This window comes from Hesperophylax consimilis, chromosome 5 (assembly GCF_061612785.1).
Source record: "Hesperophylax consimilis isolate HC1 chromosome 5, BYU_Hcon_1.0, whole genome shotgun sequence".
NCBI classification, from domain to species: domain Eukaryota; kingdom Metazoa; phylum Arthropoda; class Insecta; order Trichoptera; family Limnephilidae; genus Hesperophylax; species Hesperophylax consimilis.
The window spans coordinates 28,096,869-28,123,884 of NC_142840.1; the positions used below are offsets into that span (position 1 = coordinate 28,096,869).

The 27,016-nt window shown below is 33.3% G+C and overlaps 1 protein-coding gene across 1 annotated transcript in view; it reads right to left on the reverse strand.

The window, feature by feature from the left end:
• The window catches only part of Tsp2A (tetraspanin 2A), a 233,887-nt gene that overhangs the window by 103,262 nt on the left and 103,609 nt on the right, over nucleotides 1–27,016 (reverse strand). The window contains exon 2 of the mRNA XM_089632090.1: nucleotides 12,856–13,053. Coding sequence (XP_089488216.1) covers nucleotides 12,856–13,053 — 198 coding nt within the window. The remainder of the gene's footprint in view (nucleotides 1–12,855; nucleotides 13,054–27,016) is intronic.

A 27,016-nucleotide genomic window follows, 5' to 3' on the forward strand; every position in this document is an offset into this window, starting at 1 on the left:
ATTACGTCTATCCTGATTTGATTTTTAGTTTAGATAAGCATCAGTATATTGAGCCCCTGAGGTATACGTTTTCGGGGAAAAAGCTTGTATAATATATTACAATCCATCTCATGCCGACTTACGTCTGTAGCCGAGCGAGACTTTGGTCTGTTTGGTATATTGCGGCCTGTTCTTAGTATCAACTCGAGCTTAAGTAAAACTATCTTCAACTTCAGAAAGCTTCTACACAAACGTAGGCAAAGAGCTTAAAAGCGCCAATGCGGTTTAGGTACCGATTCTAGGATATCTGGTGTAGCAGGTTAAATTTCGTTGCACACCCGCACTCTTCATTGAAGCGATTTCATTTCGATTACCTGACCTTTCCAATGTATACGATAGTGTTTCTTTGTCGTGAGTACTTCTCACCACAAAAAAAGAGTAAAGAAAAAGAAAGAGAGAAGTTTATGGCTTTGTTATAGTATTCATTAACAAAATTTCAATATTTTTTAACAAATGTTATCCGTAGTCAATTTGTTCGTTTTAAGGAATAGCTCGTATGGTCTAATAATAATCGTTGTCTCCCTTACCGTCATAGTTAGAAATATGAACTAAACGGTGTTATAAAGAAAAAATGCCCACTTTATATTAAAACATACAACTTAACTACAGGTTAATTAAAATGTGCACCTCCATGAAATTAAAGTTTTCGAACGTACTTCGAAAAAAAAATGAAACTGTTTATTATTTTATTATTTTCAAATGAAGCAACAGAAAAGTGAGGTGATAGGGATGTTTACATAAAAGTGTTATTTTGGTTGTCAGTAATTTTCGTTCAGTGTTTGACGAAAAAAAGTTAAGTAAGCTATTTTTAAAACATATTATGCCTTCAAATTATGTATTTAACTAAATTATATGTTTATTTCTAATAATAGATTGAAAGCGTCATTCTTCACCTTTAACCAGAACCAAAAACCAGTTTTTACCAGTCAACTAGTTTTTTGGTTCCAGTGGAAATAGACATATATTTTCCGACATTCTGTCAGCTTCTTTAAAAAATATACCGGTTAATATGCCAGAAGCCTGAGGGGTTAAAAATTTCTAAACCTATTTTTTTCTTAGAACCTACTCCGATACTTCTTAGAACAATCTCTTTTGAATGTTGATCTAAATAATATGTGAAACAGAACAGATGAGCAGAATAAATCTACAATTTAATATTATGAGTAAAACCTCAAATTGTAATATTTAATTATAGAAGACAATATTAACGATTCTGATGTGACCGTATCTTATTCTGATTTTTCTATTTCAGATTTTCGTTTAAAAAATCGCTAACATTGTCTTCAGTAATTAAATATTACAATTTGAGGTTTTTCTCACTAAGTAATTAAAAAAATGTTAAATCGTCGTGTTTATTGAAGACTTTTTAAAATTTTTTTTTCTCTTTCTGAAGAAAGTTGAAAAAATATATTTTAATTTAGATAGTGATGTTCCTTTGGACAAATTGAGTAATTCCTTATACGAAATTCATAAACAATGTCACATAAAATGTAAGATTTTTAATGAAGCAGGTAGGTATTTAAATACTTAAAAAAATTGTGTGGTTGAATTAAAAAAAATAATAACTTTTTTCGAAATTTCATCGTTTTCAGGTACAATAGTTGGGAGGAATGCAGATCACGCCAAACTCTGGGAATTGAATAAAAATGCACTTTCTAGATGAGAAAAGTGTGTAGAAATTCATTAAAAAAAGAATTAAGGCGCGGAAGAATAAATTGAGGGAGATACAGCCGATCAAAGTTTAATAAATTGCACTTCGCGATCTGATATTATTACCACATTATGACAGTCCGCCGCCATATTTTGTCACGAAAATCAAATTAACAACTATGTATTTACTTTTGAAATTTCAGCAGTGCCATCCAAGAAATAAAAAGTGTTGCCATATAATAATATCAATGCATGGAAAATTCTGAAAATTAAATATCATTTGCCAGATTGGTAGTTTATTATTTAAAATCTTGTAAATACTTAATTTATGTATAAATATAACCTAACCTAACTGTGATTTTCTATAACAAAAAATGACCCTTTAATAACGCCCACTCGCGTCCCCTTTAGAGTTTTATCCCAGTTTTCAAGTAGTTTGTGGGCTACGCTAGGTTTGTATAGACGGTTTGTGATTTAATACTAATACCTTTTTTCCATGTTATTTCCTGTTACACAAAATTGCCCCTTTAATAACGCCCACTCGCGTCCCCTTTAGAGTTATATCCCAGTTTTCAAGTAGTTTGTGGGCTACGCTAGGTTTGTATAGACTGGTTTGTGATTTAATTCTAATACCTTTTTCCCATGTTCTTCTGCCTACTCTAACCCAAACTAAAAACCTAACCTATTTTGTAAAAAAATATTATTATTATATGGCAACACTTTTCTTTTTTTGGTTGGCACTACTGAAATTTGAAAAGTAAATACATAGTTGTTAATTTGATTTTTAAATTTTCAAGTCATAATTGATAAATAAAACATGGTTTATATGTATCGCGTACGAAGTTTCAAAACCCTATAACTCAGTTAATAGTGCCGACCCCCACCTAATTCTTTCAGATTCGGATTCCCCAGCCCTAAATTAGTCTAAATCAAGTTCAATTTCGGTTATACTCCCATAAACCGAATTTTACCCTCAGATCGCGAAGTGCAATTTTATTAAACTTTGATCGGCTGTATCTCCCTCAATTTATTCTTCCGCGCCTTAATTCTTTTTTTAATGAATTTCTACACACTTTTCTCATCTAGAAAGTGCATTTTTATTCAATTCCCAGAGTTTGGCGTGATCTGCATTTCACCCGCAATAGTTAAATCGTGGTAAATATAATATTCTTCCATAGAATATTATATTTTATTTTTTATTTTTTTATTTACTAATTTTTTTCTTTTAATATATATGTTTTTTTAAATTTTTTTTAAGAAAGACAAACATTCTCGGGTTACGAATAACCTGACAATATTTGAAAATCTCCTACTACCACCACAGTAAGCTGAAAATGTTGCTTGTGTTGTGATGGAGGACTAATCCAGCCGAGGAATTGAACACACTACGCCCGAATGAGACCCAAGCGCGATGTCAACTCGGCCACCGACCGGTCGATATTTGCACTATGCGAACATTTTTAAGTGGACTGTTGACATATACGTTTTTTGCAGCGCTTATCTAATGATTTTTTTTTCATGTTGATAGTCTGTAAATGTTCCTAAACAATGAAAAAATAAACACTTATTACATCTACATTTTAGACTGTTAACTATGATACATTTTTTATAAAAAAAAGTATTCCATTTATTGGGAAACTATAATCCAACACTAAAGTCTATTCACCGAAATAACAAAGTCCGTTCTAAGCCTTGAGTCCCTCACCACAGCCACCGTCCATTTGGTTAGGAATGCAGGCATCGGAATAATGATTACGTTACTCGGGTGACGAACATTTCAAAGAGGATTTGCAAACTTAAGCCTTGGCGGGGGCGACCCTTTTAGCGGATTACAGGCGCCAAACTGAACTGGATGTTCATACGTTATAATATATTATGGTTGTATACGGTAGACAGGAATTGCTTCATGCTACAAAGTGCTAGATATGCTATTGACCAAGGTCGTACAGGAAAATAGCAGATTATGAGAATTAGACGGTGCTTAATACCACAACCTACCTGTAATACATTTTCATGGTTGTTGTTAATGACATACTTTGAAATACTTTAAATAATGCATTAGTATACTGAGGAAAGAAACAACAAAGTATTTTTTTCTGCAATATCGAAAACTATCTTAGAATTAACGATATACTGGACCCAGGTACGCATATTCTTCACTACGTAGTATTCTTTACTAAGTTCCCAGGCCGATTTGCACATTCAAGGCATTCCACTACCGCCACCTTTCTTTCATACGTCTCACGCGGATCTGGACAGATCCAGATTGCGTTGGAAGCGTAGGATTGCGTTGCGTGTATCAAGTGTGTTTCTAAGGGTCCAGATACATACGCGACCCGAACTACAAACAACTTATGGGAAGGGAACGAATGAACCGCACATGGCGCGAAACACCGCTTGCAGTCGCTTCGATCCTTTTGCCTAATCTGTGGCTAGGTTTGCGTTTCGGTTCGAAATTGTATACTTACCATTTAGTCTTTATTTTTGAAGAAAATTTTCCCAGATGTCTTTATTCGTGCGTACGTGGGCCCAGTGTGTCTTACGTCTAAAATTTTCAGGCTATCGCTACCTTTCGGCATTTTCAATGTCATGTATACCATACGCTTTGTAGCTCAGAAATATCAAATAACCGTTTTATTGTATGAAAGAAAGCTAAGAATGAAATTTTAATTAATTAATTTTTTTATATCAAATGAGTTAAAAGCAATTGCAGATCCGCACCCGACAATGACCGTAAAAATAATAGTCAACGGTTAAAGTTCACATTTTTTTAAATCTAATTTAGAACAATCAGCCGTCAAATTCTTCTTGAACAAATTAAATTAACTTTTCACAATGCCAAGCGCCGAGGCACGCTCAGTTCAAAACTCATAAAAATAAATCTGTCTACTGCTTGCTACGTGGAATTAAAATCAATCTACTAATGACTCAACTACAAATTTACTATATGTATACTATTGAAACTAATAAAATTAAAGTCCCCCGCCAGCCCATTAAAGCTTGCGGGGTAGACATTGAACCAGCGGTGGGTGAGTGCGGGGTGGGACAAAACCACTTACAGCCAGGATGCTGAATCAAATTGGCCTCTTATTTTTATGAGATCCTTCCATTTCTCCTTTTATTTATTTAAACATTTAGAAAAAAAATGTAAATATATTAAAATATATAACTATGTTTTTTACAATAGCTCCATACAAGAGGCACTGAGGTAAAAAAATCCTCGACGCCTATGTCATATTGGGTATGCTGTGTGGAGGGTCTTTTTATGGAAAGGAAAGTGAGAAAGTTCTGGGAAGGAAAAATGTACGAGGGGTTAGTAGGAATATGAGTGTTAATGTGTCCAGTAGTGACGGATGAATGAATCCAGCCCTTCCACTGTGGAAGTCCGGCTGGAGAGGTCTAAAGGTCTCCCTCAATCAGTCTCTCCCGAACCGACCCGCCACCCAGTAGGTCGAAAAACGCATCCGCCGCTCAGACCTAGACAAAGCTCAACTCATGAACCCCGGCACCCCTGATTAATTACCAAACGTTGCGAACACTTGGGGTAACCTACGGAATAATAATATTATACCTATATATTTGAAAAGATTTAATAGAAATAAGAGCTGATATTGTTCAGTTTCCTGGCCTGGCTTGAGGTGGTTTGGGCTGCATACAGCGGCGGCTGGTAGAAATGCGTTATGATTACTATTGTAGTCGGCTCTGAGGCGGCTGATACAAACATAATTGTTCCGATAACGAAACTTATAAAATTTTATATAAATAAGTGGCCGTTGCGTGTCCTGGCCTGCTTTGGCTGGGTACGGAGGTACGGGGGTACGGAGGCGGCTGATAGAAATATAATTGTTCCACAGTCGAAACTTACCGTCAGCGATTAATGACCGTTTAATGGTAATGCCGCTCAGGAGCAACGCTAATAAAATCCTGGAATAGCCCGCGAGCTCGCCCGCGCTATATCGCCCGGAGACATAAATCAAAGCGCCCTGTAGTGCGCTACCTACAGAATACGGAGTACTACAGGATACTACTACAGGAGGTCACCCAATGTTGGCTGCTGAGATTTTTTGGTGCTTTTAGAGTGCAAAACCAAATTTAATAACCAGAAAACATCACAAGAAGGAATACTAACATTTTTTTTATAAACATGGCAGCAGTCATACATAAAAAAGGACGTAGATAGTAGGTACCTTATAATAAAAATACCTTTCTTCTGGGAGGTTTGTAAACGCAAAGCGTCCCATGGTGAAATAAATTCATAAAAACCAAAACTTTGTACAAATCTGAAGGTGTACACAAAGTTATTGGTTTTCAAATAAAAATGTCACCTTTTTTTCAAATTAATTTTATTTCAGAAAAATAAAATAAAAATTGATTTTCTCAAGTGTATGAGTTGTTTTTTGGGAAGTTGACAAGTCTGCAAGTGGAAAATAAATCGATATAAAAATACAAAACGTAGAACTTACGTTACTTCTTCTACTTCCCGCTTGCGCAGGTTTATTTATTAATTTGATTCCTGTCTCACAAGGGATATCCTGTGTTGAGACAACTAGTTTACAAATATTTTATTTTAAGAAGAGGTACATTTTTCGATAAGTTGCTAGCAAAAACATTTGATACTGAATTTAATTCGGTGATACTTACAATGATTAGAAAACTTGTATTATCAGATTTGAATGAATTATTATTTCGCAACCTTTATTGATGATCCATTGATAAGTTAAGATTTTAAATTTGTTAATTTTTTTTGTGAAATTTCTTTGTCCAAATATTGTATTTGTTTTAGGTATGTGTACAATATGTGTATTTGTAAATTTAACTAACATTTGTACTTGTTATTACGAGTATTATAGCTTTATGGGCTATTTTTTTAGCCTTCGATGGAGGTACAGTTAAAAAAATTCTAATTAATTGGGCATAATACTTGGTTTCAAAATAAGTCTAAGGTGGCGGTGCTTGTTTATTTGTTTATTAGGAAGGTTATTGCGGTTTAAAGTTACCCCAATAGTAACTGTTGCTCATTTGGGCGATTTAATACCAACACCCGGCATCGATTATCAATTTTCATGTCAAAATTATTTGTTCAGTTAGGAGTACATTCTAACAGAAATACTGGTGACATAATTAATTTGCAAATTGTTTGAATTGTTTAATGACCCTGTTACTGGGTAAGAAATGAAGCACTCGTGGGCACGGGTTGAGGATCTCTGTTCAACTCCAATGTAACGCTATCTGCGTGGCGTAGCAGACCTCTTGTTTGTGAGGCTGCGATAGTGCTCTAAGGAATATTCATTTGGTTGAAATCTTTATTTATAAGCATAAATAAGATGAGTTTCATTAAACTTTTTTCATATTGGTATTCAAACAAGATACGTAGATTAACATAACAATAAATCAAAGCAAAACAATACCATTAAGGCATTGTTTTAACATAAATTTACAATATGTTTAGGTAAAGTTCAAGTAATTAACAATAACAGAAATAAAATCCATTAATTAAATAAATGTTACTTAAGTTAGCTTAAGTTTTTATTATTAATAAGTACGTAAGTACGAAATAATGAAAAAAACACCAAAAACTCTTTGCCATAAAGTGAATTTATCAATATTACTTAACAAAAACCATTTTACCTTTACTAAAAAAAAAATTGTACAATATTGGTTATAAAACCAAGACCAATTTATTAAACCCTTTCGAAGATGATGTTCCTTTGAATCGTTTTCTTGAAATAAAGTGAAATTTTATACCGTTCATGACGTATTTCATTGGCAACCTTAAACTGACGAGGACAATTCCCGAGATCAGTTCCATCTCATCTCTTACGTGTCCCATTATCGGCATTATATCTTGGCTATATCTTTGTTTTGAACCCTTCAAAGGTTTGAAATCTTTGACAATCACAGAAAACGTGATTTTCTGTAATGTTTACGGACAAACTATTCGATAACGGTTTCAAATATATTTTGGAAACGTTTCCTGAATTTATCTGGTTCTGACAATAATAACTATCTCCATACTCCCCAGTCTACAATGCTTTGATGTGCTTACACCGTGTGGTTTTAAAAAATGTATAAAGTATAGAGAAAAAACAGTAAATTGGTTACAGCGATGAGACAATTTACAGTTTTTAAATATTTCAGAGAAGGTACCTATGATTAGTTTCCTTGTAATGTCTGGTATGTGTATTTAATAATAGCCGGGTGACTGTATATATACTGTATATGTACTGGTGAGTGAATGGGTAAGTGTGTATGTGTATGTGAGGGTGTGTGTGTGTGTGTGTGTGTGTGTGTGTGTGTGTGTGTGTGTGTGTGCTTATTTGGCAGTGTATAATATTATTGACATGATGCTACTGTTAAATTTGGGCAGTGAATCCTAAAAAAAGTCGATGTTAGAATTTTTTTATTATGAAGAGCACGCTTAATTGGTAAATAAGATGCTGCTTATTGTATGTGAGTGTGCCTTTTGCCATTACACTACCAAAGTGATACTAAGAATGTCATATTGGCCAGCAAAAAATGTATACAAGGATTTTTTTTGGTTTCTTTCAAAATTTGGGAAAATATATTTACAAAATGACAATCTTGTTATTTAGACTAGACAAAGCCCCGTTACAAGTGGCTCAATGAACCCTTGGAGCGTCCTGCCATGATTACTACAAGATGGATCCGGAAACTAAAACAATCACGTGGCGTTGTCGTGTGGGTCTCACATCCGGTGGCCGGAAACGGAAGCTCGCCGGTCTGGGAGCCTTGAGTCCGCCCATCATGCTTGGGCGTAAATAATAATATCAAACAATACTGACTTGACAGAAATGTTTCACGAATGGCGTTCAAGAATAAATATAGGACAAATAAAACAGATACGAATGATGAAATTTAACCAAATTTTAATTAAAAATTGGAGGTTAAAATAGTGCGGTTTTCGAAGAGACTAATTTTGGCATTAAATAAGTCTTTTGCAATAAATCTAAGTTGGTACTTGTGTACATAATTGAAAATTACAACATTATTTTTCATTATATATATTTATATAATATCATATTAATAAAAAAATTAAAAAACACCGTTACATAACAAAGTAAATGTACGTGTTAATAATAATAATGGATAAAAATGAAAATGATGAAAGTGATGTACAAAAAATCATAGTATATCATTCAGGTGAGTACCTTATAATCTTTACCAGAGTAAAAGAAATTATGTATCCATAAATAGCTTAAAGGTGGGCTTGTAAAATACATTAACGGAAAATCCACGTAAAATATTATAAAAATAGATATTTACCATTGGATTGAACCAAGCAGTGAGGCTCATATGTTATTAAATAATTAATTTTAATTTGGGAGGCGGATACGAGTACCACCGACCAGGGAACCATTTATTGGATAAAAAACCCCCTCCATATAGCATCCTCAAAAATTACATAGGCCCTGATGGGAATTATTTTCTTCAGGGCATCCCAAGCTCAAGTTCAAGAAAAACGTTATTGTGTCTAATTACAGACAGTGGCGAACATTACGAAATGTCACATGCCTAGTAAAAGATTTCGATATGCTAAAGAAGAGTTGTTTAAAATAATTTGAACAATTCAGAAATTTCAAGGTTCATTTTAAAGTTTTATGAAGGTTCTATTCAAGAACTATTCTATCATAATAGCAATCACCTTCCAATAATCTACGGGATTCCGCAGGGATCCATACTAGGACCACTACTGTTTTAAATTTATATAAATGATATCTACCAAATAGATTTAAACGGTGAAAATTTTTTTATATGCACATGATACTGCAAATTTCTATTGTTATAAAGATTTAAATATCTTACTAGAAAACGCACAGGGAGACTTAAGAGACACCTAAGTTTTAAACAGCATATTCAAGATATTAAAGATAAAATCATCCCTTTAATTATCGTATTTTGCCAGATATCATATCTGTTACCAAATAAAATTAAAAAAGTCTATATTATAACCTCGTACATTTACATTTAAACTACTTGATTGAAATTTGGGGAAATGCATATGAAACATATATAAATGCTTTTTCACTTCGAACCTAGAAAATCCACAAAAAAAAAAAATATATATATATATTTATATATATATATATATATGGAAACAAAACTATTAACATTAAATAAAATTATATGAATATAATACATGTCTCCTTATATTCAAAATGAAGAAATGTCGTCATTATCAAATTCCGTCTGATTCAGGTTTGAGCATCGAAGAACATTGGAGATAGAAATTGGCACCAAAAATCATCAATACGATGAACCAATAACGCGTATAAGCGATCATTGAACGATTTTATACGATTATTTTTTTAAATACTCTATTTTTTATTTATTTAACATTTTTATTCTTATTTATAAATACTTCTTACTAGAATCCTCCTATGTATTTATAATCTCTATGGGATGTGTGGGATTTAGTTATATCTCTCATATTATTATTATTACTAAACAAACTTATCATTAAAATATCGCTTAACTAAGTACATGAAAGAATATCCAAAAATCCAATCAACCAACGCTCAGAGTTCTTATAGATCTTGTATCTTCATACATTTTGACAGTGCATATGTTATGCACAAGGCCTGATCCTAGGTGACGAGCAGTAAGTACTGTGAACAACAAAACACCTCTATTTGCGAAAATAATCTGACATACGTAGCACCACGCTAACACGTTGTCAAAAGTGTGCGGAAAATGTTTAACGAAGGCTGAAGTGTTTTGCTGCGAGATGGCGTCAAAATGCTCCATTTTTAGAACGCGAAACGCTTGAATGTGGAATGAATTACAATTCAAATCTTGCCGCCCGAAAGAAATGTGTTGGGCGATGATGGAAATTATTTCCATCTCGCTACCCACAAGATAAGCTCCTATTGAAGTGCATATAAAAAAAAACTATTGTGGGTTATGTAACTAGGGAAGTACTTTATTGTGTTATGTGTTCGTTTTTATTTTCATTTCAACGATCCTGTATAAAAAGTGCACACAAGCACACGTTTAACAAGCGTCAGTTATGTTATTATTGTTCAACTCCAGTAGCAACATACATAACAGAAATAAGCAAAAGTATCTCTCTGTTCCCTTCAGTAGCACGGTATAAAAATATTTACTTTGCTTTGAACCAAAAATGATTTCAAAGAATATATTAAATGCATAATAAATGCATACGGTAAATTTTCATATCTCTGTCTAAGAAAAAGCGTTATTTAATAAAAAACTTATTAATTCAGTAGCTTTCGTAAAGGTTTAGAAAAATGTATATTATTGAAACTGCAAAATCTAAAATTCATACTAAAAAGCGCTTTATCATATAATATTCAAATTTTAAGAAGGAAGGTTTGAATGGGTTGTTCCAAAGTTCATTTTCGGGTTCTGTGAAAGTCCTAGTCAAGTTCTGTTACTATATATATAGGCCAATTACTTGACGGAACTGAAATAATAACCGAACTTGAAAAGAACTTTCACCGAACTTGAAAATTAAGTTTGAAATTTGAAGAATTATTCAAATTTTCTGAAAAATCCGTCCATATTAGCTTATCAATATGTTTTTGGACAATAATATCACATATCTACCAATATACAAAAAATTTGGTACATTTTCAAAATTGTTAAATCTGTTTGCTTCATAATATCTATTGGTTCTCAGAATAGAAAATCTGAAGTGTTGCAATTATTTCAGCTTAACAACACGTAGTAGTGCATGTACACATTTAAACATTTCAATACCAACATACGCAATGTAAGCACGCAAATTATAATAAAATAAACATTTATATTACTAAACAAATCAGTTTGACTGTCGATCTATTTTTTTCTCAGATTTAACTAATCTGATATGACTCATCTACGGAAGAAATTTTATTGTTTATATGAACAAAAGTGTTTTGCGATCATCTACTTTCTATTATTGAACCAGTGACAATGTTTGATTTTATATGATGAAAAATGTTTTGTGATCATCTAATTTATATTATTGAACCAGTGACAATGTTTGATTTTATATGATGAACAGTGTTTTGTGATCATCTACTTTATATTATTGAACCAGCGACAATGTTTGATTTTATATGATGAAAAGTGTTTTATGATCATCTACTTTCTATTATTGAACCAGTGTCAATGTTTGATTTTATATGATGAAAAGTGTTTTGTGATCATCTACTATATATTATTGAACCAGTGACAATGTTTGATTTTATATGATGAAAAGCTTTTTGCGATCATCTACTTTCTATTATTGAACCAGTGACAAAGTTTGATATTATGCGATATACTTACAAATAATGATGATCAAACACGCGCAGTATAATAATCATTGATTATGAAGGCTTTACACTGTGGAATAATTATTAAGCTGGCAGCATAATATTATAATGATCACGTTTCTATAGAATCTGTATTTAAGGCTCGATACAGTGATTACATGAGCGAGCTTATCTGCTTATGTGACGAGTAAAATCAATTAAAGCGTTCGCTAATCGAACAGTGCTGTTTATAATAACAAATATGCGCAAAGTGATCCACGGTGGTTATTATTATAGCGCCAATCATTATTAGTTTAAACGCAATACGTATAAAATACCGTTAAAATGTATTTTTCCTTTGAAACTAATAAAAATTAGCCGACATTCAAGTCTTGAGAATTGTTATATGACATTAGGTACTTAAACTATTCATGTAAGCCTTATGTCATATACCACTTAATAGTTAAAAAAACGGAGGATATTTGATATAACTGTATAGCTCAAAATGAAAATAACAATGCTATCCACAAATAAGAGTTGATGCAGACATGTACAAGAGGCTATGCAGATTTTCACAAAATAACTTTTAACCGGATAATTGAACTCAAATGACGGGTTACCAGGTAAACTGACAAACGCTTTGACAACATGGGTTCAAACCTTCCACAGTTTTAAAAAATATTTTTTATGCTTATAATGGCAGTAGTAGAAATACACTTTGAGATTTTTTGTGACCCAGCGAAGATGATCTATCTTTAAAAAAATGTTTAATACGTATTTAAAATCCACCAGTACAATGTAATATCACCTTGATCCAGAATAAACCTGCTTTTTATGGATAAAAATATCTATTTAAAAGTTGCTCGAAGCTAAAAAGGTTGACGTAAAAGTTAAAATTAGGACTCACCACAGTAAGAGCAAGCGTGTTCTCCATCAGAGCCGCTCCGCATCCTATGAAGGACACCACCATAACCAGAACAGAAGCGACAATCAGAATGTAGATGCCAATGTAATACTGCTGGATTTCCAGGACCCTGATCCATTCATTGAAGCCAGGCTCGATGCGTATCCACAGGGACAGACCGAAGACGGATGCTCCGAGAAGCTGAAATAAGAAAAATCATTAGTATCAATGTCATGGTTTACATGATATGTACCTCAAAAGTAAGCTGTCAGTAATGAAACCGAAAAAAAAAATATTATCAATGTCATGGTTTACTCGATATGTACATCCAAAGAGAAAATTATCATTTATGAAACTGAAAAAAAACCAAATCATTAGCATTAATGTCATGGTTTAATAATAATAATATTTTGATGATTTATATAAAGCCGTTTTTGTGCAAAATCACCTCAAGGGCGCATCATTAGCATGTCATGGTTTACGCGATATGTACCTCCAAAGGGAAACTGTCAGTGATGAAACCGAAAAAACAAAATTAAAGTTCTGAGCGACATATACAATTCAGTGTTTGTGTACCTTTGTACATGAACATCCTTAGTCTCTAAAAATAACACTCTTATTCAATTTATAAAAATAAAATTTACTTATAAACTTTAGAACTTGTATAAACAGGCTGTTTTAAAGAATATGAATAACTAATAACAATTTGTTCGGTTTAATAGCAGCACACTCATAATTATAATTTACCACCAGCAGTGGTAAATTATCAATATGATATCTGAAAGTCAAAATGTTTTACTCTCAGTATCGCCCTGGTGTAAGACCACCATTCAGAATTGAAACGTTGCTTGAAATGGTTTTCATCATGTTTGGTGATCAGATCTTAATAGTCAGGTACTTCCCCACCTTCCTCTCACCCATCTCCTTCCCCTCTCCACTACATTCCGCATCACAACATTATTCTTAGTATTGATTTTTTAGAGCTTGTAATATTAATTTAGTTAGCATATATTTATATAACTGTATTTCTTTGAGCCTATTATAAAATAAATCACTAAACAGAGATTAGAGAACAAATCGAGTAACATTTTAAAAAGGGAAGATAATGCATCTATCACACAACCTCTTTTCAATCATTTCGAATAAATTCACTTCCGCCTTCACCGCCGTGTTATTATGAAAAATACAGGAAATTGTCATTAATCCGGAATGAAACCTTAGCTCGCTTGATATTGTGCGGGAACAATGGCTGAATGGGCATGCACTGCCGTGTACGTTATTTCATTCTGCCGTATTTGTCAACGTCTACGACGCGAGATTGTCGTAAGAATTTCCGCCGGAAACGAAGCATCATGGTGGTAAAAATAATGTCATTACCGTTGCTGTGGTACCTCATCTACCTACGCTGCCTTCCAGCCCCATAGCCAGGCGTAGCCAACATTTTGAATAGAATTTAAAATACTAAGAAAGATTAAAATACTGATCTTAGAATGTTTTATGTGAATACTGTCATACCTTGTTTGATATGTTATCTTGTCTAAGGGAATGAAACTCAGTTGTTCATTCAATTTCTGTCTACTATAAATAGGACCATCTTTACGCATTAATTACCAACACTCTCGAACCGTGAATTTTGTTGATGTGATAATTTGTGCTTTTAGGCTTTATCGTCTATTTTCAGCTATATATTTTAGGCTTTTATCAAATACGCTTTCATATAAGTTTTCGAGTTAGTTGGATCAATTTGAATGTCAAAAATAAGGTTAGTTGACATTTTGTTCGTCCCGTGTAAGTTGTGAACAAAATATTTATAAAATATCGAGGCAATTGAAGCGATTGAAATATCGATAATCTACTGAAATAACGCACAACTGGATTATAGTTCATGTAATATTGATATTCTTTGATATAATAAATCACAATAATTAACAAATTAAGTACAATTTCTCTTTCGTCTTCAGAAATGAATAGCGGGTGAATAAACATAAAGAAATAATGTGTGTTCCACTGGCTTGGACCGATGTTAAATTTAAATGAGGTTAAAACGTCAGTAATGATTTTTGAAATCTGTTTTTGACGTTTGACAAGTTAAGGACGGATTGTTTCGGAGAATTTGAACAATTCATCAAATTTAAACGTTCATTTTCAAGTTCTGTGAAAGATTTATTCAAGTTTTGTTTTTATATCATTGTAGGCTAGTTACTTGATAAAACTGAAATAAAAACAGAACTTGAAAAAATCTTTCACAGAACTTGAAAATGAACGTTGAAATTTGATGAATTGTTCAGATTCTCCGAAACAATCTGTCCTTAGTCTTTGTCAATTTCAACCATTCGAAGATGAACAATTGAACAACGTCTTAAAGGTATTGGAACCTATGACGAAAATGGGCGTTCAAACAAAAATGCTATTCACATACTTCGCGACCGTGCCATGATAACCAACTTTTAATGGCCTGAATTGGATGCTTTAGACGTCGATGGTTTGTAGTTTCAACAGGACGGTGCCACTTGCCACACAACCAAAGATATTAGAAGAACGAGATGTGCTATGCGCAGTTCGTAATGAGTGGAATTGTTTTGCCGAGTGTCGCCGGTTTTGTTCACCAATACTACTGCACACCTTCGCTTGCGCTAAGGTATCCGCACTAATACATAGAACAGATTTCTGTGCGTACACGTCCCGATACCGTTCAAAGTACCCTAATTAGGTAGTACTCCGGCTACGGTCCGGCGGCCAACATAGCATATCTCGTTCTTCTAATATCTTTGCACACAACCAATGCAACAATGGCTTTATTGAATGAGAAGTTTCCACGTTCATGGAGTAAAATGGTTATTGCTAATTTATGAAGAATCTCTTCAAATTATTGGTAATTTTGTTAAAAACGGAATTGCAGGCCGTTTCCTGATAAACTTTTAGTAAATTCCTTATATTTCGGAGCACTTGTTTATGCACTTGCATTTACCTTGATAATATATAATGACGAAATGTGAAAATATTTGAATTGTTATGAAAATATGTTCCGACATCTTGATAATTCGTATTTTACTAAAAATTTATCCGAAAACCTTTTAATTCAACCGTTATAGGTCTGCAACCTCGTTTTTAACCGGGATACGAATAATTTGAAGAGATTCTTAATAAATTATCAACACTCATTTTTTACCAAGTCGCATCACATCTAGAAACAGAGAAGGTAATTGGCCATCAATATCGCGCGATTTGACACCTCTGGACTTATTCCTTTGGGGTTATCTCAAGAGTAAAGTCCATGTCAACGATTCAAAAACAATTCAATTTTATTTTATTTATTAATTTATTACAAAATAATACATTACCAAATAATAAGTTATAATGTATTATTCCCAGTGAGTTTAAAATACTCATTTCAGGAAAGACGACATTATATTAAATACAAAACAACATAGATACATTAAAATAAATAACCGTAGAAGTTATTTTGGAGTTCCAAAGAAAGAATGTGTCAGTCATTAGTAAAATTGCTGAGGAAATAGCTTTTTAGAGCTTTTGCCAATGTTTTTTCGTTTGTTACCGGACGTTTTAGATTACTAGGTAATACGTTATATTGATTATGTGCAATGTATTGTAAGGAGTTAATTCCAAATTTAATCGTGTAGTAAATGATTAGATAATAAGGCGTATTGGTGAGATCAAGGAATAATTTACTATCCAGAGAATCATTAAAAATTTTGACCGTCGAGTGAATGCATGCCGCCGAAGCCTTGGCAAAAATTTCACTTATAATTGCCTTGTGCTATCAGAAATCAGAAAAAAGTGGGTGTGTCAAGCCTACGCAAGACAGAAGTGAAACTTCTAGTATTCTTCTCTCTCTCTCTTTTCATTTCATTCTCTCTTTTTTTCTGTCTATTGACATATTTATAAGTAGCATGTGATAAAAAAATTAAAAGTTATAAAAAAAGAAAAAAAAAAATAGTTAAAGCGGGGATCGAACCTCGGTTCTTCACGACCACAGTCTCAAGTTTCTCAAGTCTCAGTATCAAGTTTCACTTCAAAAATACTCGATTATTTCAAAGGCCAAGATGTATTCTACTCGAAGTATTTAATTAAAGCATCTGAAACATTTCTAGGCGACCAAATTTTCAAACCAAAAACACATGATTTCGCATTACTACGTATGGCATCGCCTTAAAAATTAAAATTAAATATCAATGAGCAATGATAAAGAACTCAAAAAGTGATTCTCATAGCAATTAAATTGATATAAAATCATCTGCTTATTAACAATAACTATTTTTATAAAATACATTGATAAAATGAATCAAATAGTTTATTTATTTTTAACCAATCTACCTTTCGATCATCAGAAATGACATTATTATTATCTTAATTAAGATTCTGCCGGTAGATTTCACCCCTTTACATAATATTATTCAATGGATAAAAAAACATTAAAAGATTCTGCCGATAGATGTCACCCCCGTAATCAATATAATTAAATAGATTAAAAAATATGTATTTATATTCTGCCGATAGATGTCACCCCCATAAACTATATAATTTAAAATTAAAAAATATTCTGCCGATAGATATCACCCCAGTACAAAATATAATTTAAATGACGAAAAAAATAATATGAAAAATAAATAATGGTTAAAATTACAATGGATTAAAAATTTGAAAATTTCAAAGAACAATGACTACAAACAATGAGTGATAAAATTGACATTCAACTAAAAAAAAAAATAATGTGCGATGGCCGAGAATCGAACTCGGATCAACTGCTTGGAAGGCAACTATGCTGAGCATTACACCACCAACGCCAGTTGTCGAGATGAGCTAAGAAGCATTTATATGTTACTTCAAAACTTTTACTATATCAAATGAACTTTAATCGGTCCCGCATTTTCGTTTCGGTCATGAGTTGGTTTTACTTCGGTCATCGAAATTGCATGACGCGCGTAAAGAAGTTTCACTTCAAAAATAAATCTTTTTTTTGTACAAAAACATTGTTTTATTTACTGTTAACATCGATCCGCCTCGCCTCGAAAGCGTGACATGGAATTGAATCCTTCAAATTTTTAAGGCTGCGGCCAGAATTTCGAAAACACTTTTTTTTAATAAAAAACAATGTAAGAATATCGTGAGAGATTAAATATTTGTGGTTGGTGATCACCGACATACACGGTAAAGGGGTGGGAGTAGATTGCTAACGAGAAAAATGCATGCGGGATGCAATAGTTGTGAGACAGCCGGAACTCGGTAATTTAAAACAACGTGTATTGCTTTTGTTTCACTAGATATGCGCTTTCTCCTCCCTACTCTTACTCCTCCCTACTCCATACTCCCTATTTGCCGCATATTCAAAATGAATAAAGGGCAGCAATTCATATTACCTATCGCATCGCAGCGCTAGAACAAAACGTCATTTTATCTATCTACGTATAAATTAAAACGGGAATTCTAGCAATTTAAGTGGATTTAAACTTCTCTTACTAATTAATTTCAATATGAAAACATTTCCAGATAGTATTATGCACACATGGAATAGATATTTTTAAACACTGCTCAGTTGGTATAAAGCTTACTCAAAAATCAGGGGATATTATAGTAAATTATAGGATTGTGTAGCTGAAAGAATTTATAAAATATTTGCCCCAGAATTAGTTGCTTTATGAAACATAAATTCTTTTAAAAATTATTATCAATTTTATTTAAAATATAATTACTGTTTTTTGTTGATAAAATAGAGACACAAATATACAAATTTACCTTTTGAATGAACACCAACCTTGCCAAAAATAACGACATCTATGAAGAAATTTTAGCAAAATGAATACTCAATATGAAAAATAACGACGTCTGTGAAGAAATTTAAGCGAAATGAATACTCATTTAAAATAAAGATTAAGATTTAGATAATTTAGATTCAGACTTTTCGTTTAAAAGTCAAATAAATAGGACTGTAAGCACCGGGTTTTTTCACCTAAGACAACTCAAGTCTGTCCGAAGAAACCTTCCTAAAGAAGCAACAAAACTACTTATCAACTCTTACGTAGTCTCACGTCTCGATTACTGCAACGGCATTTATGCCAGCCTTCCAAAATATCAAATTGACAAACTTCAAACAGTGTTTAATGCAGCAGCACGGCTCATAACCGGGGTTTCAAAATATTTGCACATTTCAGAACACCTTCATAAACTTCACTGGCTCAAGTGCCATGAAAAAATCCAATACAAACTGTGCTGGATGGTCTTTAAATCCATCAATGAAATGGCCCCACCCTACATCTCTGAATTTCGCGTCCTGGAAAACACTGGACTGAGGCAGTCAATTCTTAGATCAGCAACATCATCAGCTGTAGGCAGACTGATAGAACCTAAGCGCAAGCCAAACACTAAGTTTGGTGATCGCACTTTCGGAGTATCTGGGCCGAAGGCTTGGAAAAAACTCCCCCCGGAACTAAGATCCATAACAAGTCTAACAGAATTCAGGTCTAAACTAAAAACTTACCTTTTTAAGCTGTCATACCCTTAAATTAAATATACCATTCCTGAGAGAAAGTCCAGTATTAATATATATATATATTACATATTCAACTTTCCAATTATGTCCTAAATCCTGTATCTAAATTTCGCTAATAAACAATTAGATAATTTTAATTAAGTGTTAATCTCAAGTGACCTACCAGGTAAGTATTTTACTGTATATTATCTCCATTAATAGTTACTTATAACATAGATCACTGTAGAAATGTATTATAAATTTGTACAGCGCCCTTGAGGTGATTTTGCACAAAAACGGCTCTATACAAGTCATCCAATTATTATTATTATTAAAGAATGATGCCTGTGACAAAGCGTGCTATATTCTCGTGGCTTGGCCTATTTCAGCATATCGCTCTCCATACGATATACTAAAATAGGCCATGTGTGTACACATGCGTACAGCGTAATGTGTCTCCACCATTATTAATTTTTTGAATAAAAATTAAACAATTTTAATTGGTGTCTACCAACTTTATCGCTGAATAATCAGAATACTTTAGATGAACAATCAGTTATTTCGAGAATATTTCACATCACGAACATCATCACAGACAACCGAAATTAGTATCTTCGATACTGCAAATAATGAAGTTCATTGATGTGGGGTTCGAGGTAAGCATGCTAATGACTTACTGGTATTTTATTTTTTGCAGTCACAGTTCGTTAAACGGAAGACTGAATGGATGACTGGAGATCCCTGCGGCGTATCTGTAAAACCATGCAAGATAATTTTTTTATGGTAATACCGCACAGTCTTAACCGCTCCCAACCGCCTGGAACCAGTGAGACTATGATATCCCCAATTGGTCTATGTTGTAAGGCTGAAGGTAGTGGGGAGGGGAAGTAGAAGATGAGGAAGTACCTGGTCTGGTACCTGTACCTTAAGATCACCAAACACCGCTGAAAGCAGTATCGTTCAACGTTTCAATTCTGAATGGTGATTTTGCACCATAGCGATACTGAGAGTATCTTTTACTCTGGAACATGCCGCAAATATAGTACAAATTATTTAAAATCAATAAATTGTGAAACAACACAAATAAATCAATAAAAAATTTACTTTCGCATTTAAACCCGTGACTTCCGGATTGCAAGTCGAGAGCCTTACCCCTCGAATGTATAAATGGCGATAGCGTGAGAAATGAGGAGATTTGCAAAGTGAGATTTTAGTTAGATTAAGAGAGAAACTCATAGATGATTTGAGTATGTAGGGCGAATGAACGAAGAAAGGAGTGTAAAGAGAATGTGAGTGGTAGAAGAAATCGGGAAAGTGCGAATAAGACATGCCACAATCGAGTGAACCAAATACCTGAGTGGGGCGATGGTAAGAGTCACAAAAACAGAACGGTATGTGTGAGATGACGTAGGTACATGTCAGCATAAAACACCTGGATTTCAACAATAGTTTAATGGCCTATTTGTGAAAAATCTTCATCTTTCAGAAATATGAAAAACTCAATTTTTTCCCATAAGCTTTCATAACTGCATTTTTTATTGATTAAACTACAAAAGTGATAATACGCGATAAAGTACATTTGTTTCCTTTCCCCTCGTACTATCTGTATTTGCCTCGTAATTAGGTACGCTTTATCTATTTATGTAAAGACTGTAAGAAGTTATCCTACATAAATGTATACTTTATCTGAAAAATAGCTTGAGGTTTTTATTTAAGGGACAAAAACTTGGAAATAATATGACAAACTTAAAGAATAAAACATTTTGCAAAAGTTGTATTCTACTAAAGCGACCCAAGGGAAGTACTCAGGGTTTATCACATCTCTTTTCTGTTCTAACTTTTGAGTCCCTTCACGGCATTAAAACCTGCAACTTTTATTGCCGAAATACCTACGAATATTGTAAGTTTTCGAAAACATGCTACGAGGTGTATTTGAAATTACGAATAATGATATAAAAGTACGCTTTAAATATATTGAATTTTGCTAGATTAAAATGCCACTCGGGCATGGGTTTTTGTCTTCCGACATTAAATACATACATTCGTCTGGTCTGGAATCAGACTTTGCTCTTAGGGCGCGCCAAACAAAACTATAATTAGTTAAGTATATCTGGAACCAAACATCAACTACTTTACGTCATAACGGGCATGGGTTTAAATAGGTGTGTGGTTTCTTAATGTAGGCAGGTAGCTGGGAAACGGGATTCAAAGAAGAGTGTTTTTCAGAATGGCTGTTTAAGGAACAAATACACATTACATTTCCGTGTACATTATTACAAAAGAACAAGAGGACTTACCACTGACCGACCTTTGCCTAAAAGGTTTATACTAACTAAAAACTGCAATACGATTCACCGATGAAGTCAGCTCGGTCTGGAACGAGATGCTGGGTTTTGTCAGATCATCCTCAACACGGATGAACTGGCGGCAAGGGGTGCCCTCAGATATCCAGACCTAAGATGGAATACAGCTGTCGGACGATCAAAGAAATCGGACATTCCGTGACCACTGTTTCCAATGTGATCAAATCGTCTTGTAGAATGGCACGAAAGTAGCAAGGTGCGAAGCGGGCACGTGGTTTCGAATCAGGAATTTAGCGTTATTACGGTTTTCACGAATCTGGAGAATATAATATTTAAATAGGAACGGACTCAAAGGTTATTTACGGTTGACGACCAAATTCATCCAGAAGCGGATTATAGAATTAACGTCGGATTACACTTCGACACGGCGTTCTTGAAAAAGAACATGGCTTCACGGTCACGTTTCACCCTCTTTACTCGGGTTTACAGAATAATCACATTCCACAACGGAAATTCAATAAAAACATACGCCACGCGTATTTCATGTTAAAATAACATCGCCTCCAGCGTGAATTAACATTCCTTCATAAATTCAAAAAGAATGCACAAGGACCTTCGCGGGCTTATCGAGCGGGTGCCTCCTAGCAGTGTCCGCAAGTCCACTAGAGTCACCCGATTCCGCTGTCCGCCCTCCTGCTACTTGTTCCATAGACAATAGGAACATAGTCTAACACGATAGTTCTAATCAGCATCTAATGAATTATAATTCTACATCATAACAATTTGTGATTTGGGAAGTATGATTACGAGAGATGGAAAGGCTGATAGAGATGTTGAAAGAAGGGTAAATGCAGGAAATTCCATTAATGACTGAACACGGACGGCGCTAGAAAAATGTCCAAAGAAGCGAAACTAGCAGTCCACAATCTAGTGTTGGTACCTACCCTGATGTATAACAGTGAGGCGTGGGTCTGGTAGAGGAAGGACAAAAGTATACTAAATGCTAAAAAATGAGATCCCTGGGAAATAAATATGGAGAAATGTAGAGATTTGCAAGTAATGCAAGACTGATATAAGCGTAATTACTCCATTAATGCGTTAAGACTAAGAAAAGAGTGATGCTTAGATGGTTTGGGAATGTAATGAAAAGAAAACGAATAAAGGAGTCTAAGGAGAATATATGACGAGAATTTAAATGATGGAAGAAGTCGGAGACGCCCGAGAAAGACATGGCACGGTCAATGGAACAGATACTTGAGATGGGCCATGTCAAGAATCGGAATAACAAAACGGTATGTATGAGACGAAGTATGAATGTGAATGAGGCACGTAGTTTGTGCCAAGTTTTTTGGCGGTTCTTCCTCTCTGCCAACCCCCCGAAGAGACGACATGATGGTTGATTATATTTTAGAAAAAATAGTATCTAGTTTGTCTGCGACAAAAATCCTTAATAGATCAATAAAATCCGAAATAACGCTTCAATCATTATGCGTTTAGTATGTATAGATGGTTAGAACATCATAAATCTGCACGTGGCTCAATCTAAAATGAAACGAATGTAATAATAAGAGAGGTCACCGTTCGAGAGTTACTAGTGAGATGCACAAACAGACTGTCTATTAAATAAATACAGGTTAATGTAAAAATAAAAGATTTTCCTTGAAACTAACATTTTCACGGAATGTAATTTATTTACACGTACTTTCACATCGAAATCTTCCACAGCGTTTTGGTAAAACCCTCTTTGGGAATGTTACTTTTCAGCAGTTTTATATAGAATACTCCTCTAAGAACAACATGGCAGAGTAAGTTTTGCTGAATTTTGCGGTATTTTTAATACTAAAAAACTAAAGTTATGCGTATAATTTATGGGGAGATGAGATTACTAAATCCTCCAAAAACTACTTTAATTTTAACTTCAAGATATTTAATTAGTCTTACAGATTTCTAAATATTTGTTTTTCTCACCTTACTATATATAATGGCATCTTTGAATTTTAACATTAAAATAATTTTTATATCAAATGATTTTTACTCATGTCCTATAGATATAAGATAAGTAGGAAGGTTGTTAACAATTAAAAATAATAAGATAATTTTTACAGTGCAGATTTTATGAAAAATAATGTCGTAAATGCGTAATAATGTATATTTAGTTCGATTTAAAAAAAAACAGCGTTCCAATTAAAGTAAGTATTGCTTTTTTGATAATGTTTATGTTTTTGATATTAATATTCTAATCTAACATCGCTTTAGTCTAAATATAAAACTTGTCATTTAAAACATTCATATTACACGAGCTTTATGGAAACAACACATGTCAGGCTGATGTCTTTTGAATGGTTGCAATAACGACTAAGAACTGGATTCTAAGTTAATAACGTTGGGTTGAGTTATGACCGTCATTTTTCATTCTTATTTACTTTCTGCGTACATTAAACCATCTTGGCATTTGCTGGAGCATAACGAAAAGCTATTTCTGGCGATTTTATCACAAGAAAACCGGTGTTTTCTCCTGGAAGTTGAACATTACAACGTAGACTCCGTGGAGTGTTATGTAACAAATGGATATTTAATGTGGAAGAAAGTAATGAGGTATCACTTAATGACAGTCGATTTAAATGAACCATGAAAGTAAATTACGTTTTTTATCAACCATTAAAAGTATCATTACTAACTTCATTTCTGTGAAAACGTAAAAATTTCTAGTCGTTATGTAAAATTCAACTTTTTTTAAGTACGCAATCTAAAAATCCATCAACGCGTTAGTTCCATAGAATTAAAGAACTAAACAAATATGGATTTGAATACAAAAAATGTTTCCTACCTAGAGAACCTACCCAAACCTGACCTTCATAAATTTGGAAAATATTATTTTGCATTACGTTTACACAGCTACGTACCTTAAAATAAACTTAGGAGAAATACTAAAAACGCCGAGAAGTGCTTAAAAAATGTTTCATTTGACATTTGGATTAATTGACGGAATATGTGCTTCGATTGAGGCCAAAATTGAAAAAGTAGTATGATTAAAACATATGTTCAAGTAAAAATGATTGCCGAACCTAACTAAATTAGAACTCTTGAATAACAATTTATTTATTAAAGATAAATTTGTTTTTACAAGACAAGGTTTTATGCAAAGCACCAAAGGTTTTTCCAAGAAAAAATAAATGGCGCCGACGGGAATTGAACCCGCGCATTCTGATTGCCGGTCAGATGCATGGAACCACTGTGCTACGTCGGCTTATTTTTAACTTATTTTAATAATATTTCACTATCAAAATGAATTTATAATATATCTCGACGTCACCTAATGAGAAAATTAAATATTTAACAACACCATTCCTACAAACATAATGTTGGTTAAATTTACCTGGTTTACACTGTTCAATACTACTAACTTACCTTACATTACCTCATACACTGTAAATCCGTATATATTATATGTTACCAGTTAAGTTTGGTAAATTCCGAAAATAATATATGCTACCAGGTTACTTTTTCGACATTTTCGACGACACAAAAAATTTCCATTTCTACTTTTCATTACTACGAAATACCTAACTTATCTATTATACTGTAAATCCGAATGCAATATATGCTACCATGTTAATCTTTCCAAAGCCACTACTACTATATAAAAAAAATATTTTTATTTATATATTTCTTTTCTTTTCGTTACTCAACTTAGTTGCAGAGAAAATTGATTTTTTTGTTATGTAATTAAGTAAATTTCTTAAGAAATAATATGAACTACACCTCTCAATTTGTCTGTACTGGAACGGGAAACTTACCTAGTTGGACAGGCAAAGCTTATCTATAAATAAATCAAAATTCACAAAAGTATTATATTTTTTATTATATTTCCTGCCATTTCCCTGCCTTACTATCGTACATCAGAGTTGGTAATATAACTCTCTTGTTTACTGCTAGCCTCTCTTCCTAACAACTTTTTATGATGGACGAGTGCCTTCAGTCTTACAGGTTCATTAAATGATTTTTTGCCATCGCCGTTCTGTCAAAAACCGTCTCTTCCTCTTGTGCTAACATATTTCCTACTGTACACAAAGTGAAACTTGAAGTTTAAAACTTTTATTTTGTAAAAATAACCATTTCATAAATAGTAAATAACGGAAGGTGGAAGTTGCGAGGCGCCAGGAATGGAATAAACTTATTTAATGGAACTTTTAATGACTTGGTGTATAGGAAAGAAACGTGTTCTTATAAATAGAAGACAAAATTTCCGTTCAGCTCTTTAATTATGCATCTGAGAATTGTACTTTTAAAAGCAGGTGTGATAACTTTTAAAAATTTTACGGAACATGGAAATTCGGTTTTTGTTGTACTTAAGGTGCTTATTAATGTGACTAAAATACGTTTCTCATATTACTGTCACGAATGTGCTTTTTTGTAAAAGTGATTAAATTAAACATAATTCATGTTGTAATAATATGAATGTATCATGTTAACATTTTAAATGGAAATTTGATTAAAACGTTTTTTATTTAGGTGGGAATGTAGTACAAAAAGAAATAATTCGTGTTAAATGTTTTTTTACGTGTACCCTTAACTTTTTTAATTAACAAATAACGCTTTATTATGATACTGCCTTTTATACTTATTCGCCAAATCAAATATACTAACCATATTTAAACAAAAGTAATCGCTTATTACAAGATTAAACACAGTAGGTATTACAAGTGTAATTATAAGTTAAAACAAATGTAGTATAAACACAATAATTATAGCAAAAGAACTTTAAGTAGAGCGATTGGAGTCATTTATAAATACATTTACCGTATTATTTAATAAATACCATTCCTCAAAATATTAATGTTTTTATACATAAAACGTGCTTACTGCGGCTTAAAGCAAATGAATCAACCTAGATTTCACCGTTTATCCTAAATTATTAGGTTTATAAATTAAACATTATGGCAAGCGATCGCTCAAAACGTTTTTGCAAATTGGCATGATATGCCAAAAATCGTTATAAAGATTGACATTGATACGTTTACATCGACAAAGTGCGCGATGGACAAAACACTCCGTATCAAAGGCAGGATCTTCCTTTGTCCTCAGTAACTTGAACCTTTCCCCAAAAATGAATTATAAAAACCTGCTTACATAGGAATATCTTCAAGTTTGCATGTAAAGATATTTAATGAAAGCAATATGACTGAACAATATTTTATTTTAATAATATGGGAGGCGGGTTTGGGTACTATATTTGGGTATTTATTAGATAACCAACACCCCAAGAGGTTCGCTACGTTTGGTGATTTAATAGGGGTGCCCGGGTTCATCGGGTGAGTTGTGTTGAAGATGCGCTTGCCCACCAGCTGCATGGCGTGCCAGATCGGGAGAGGCT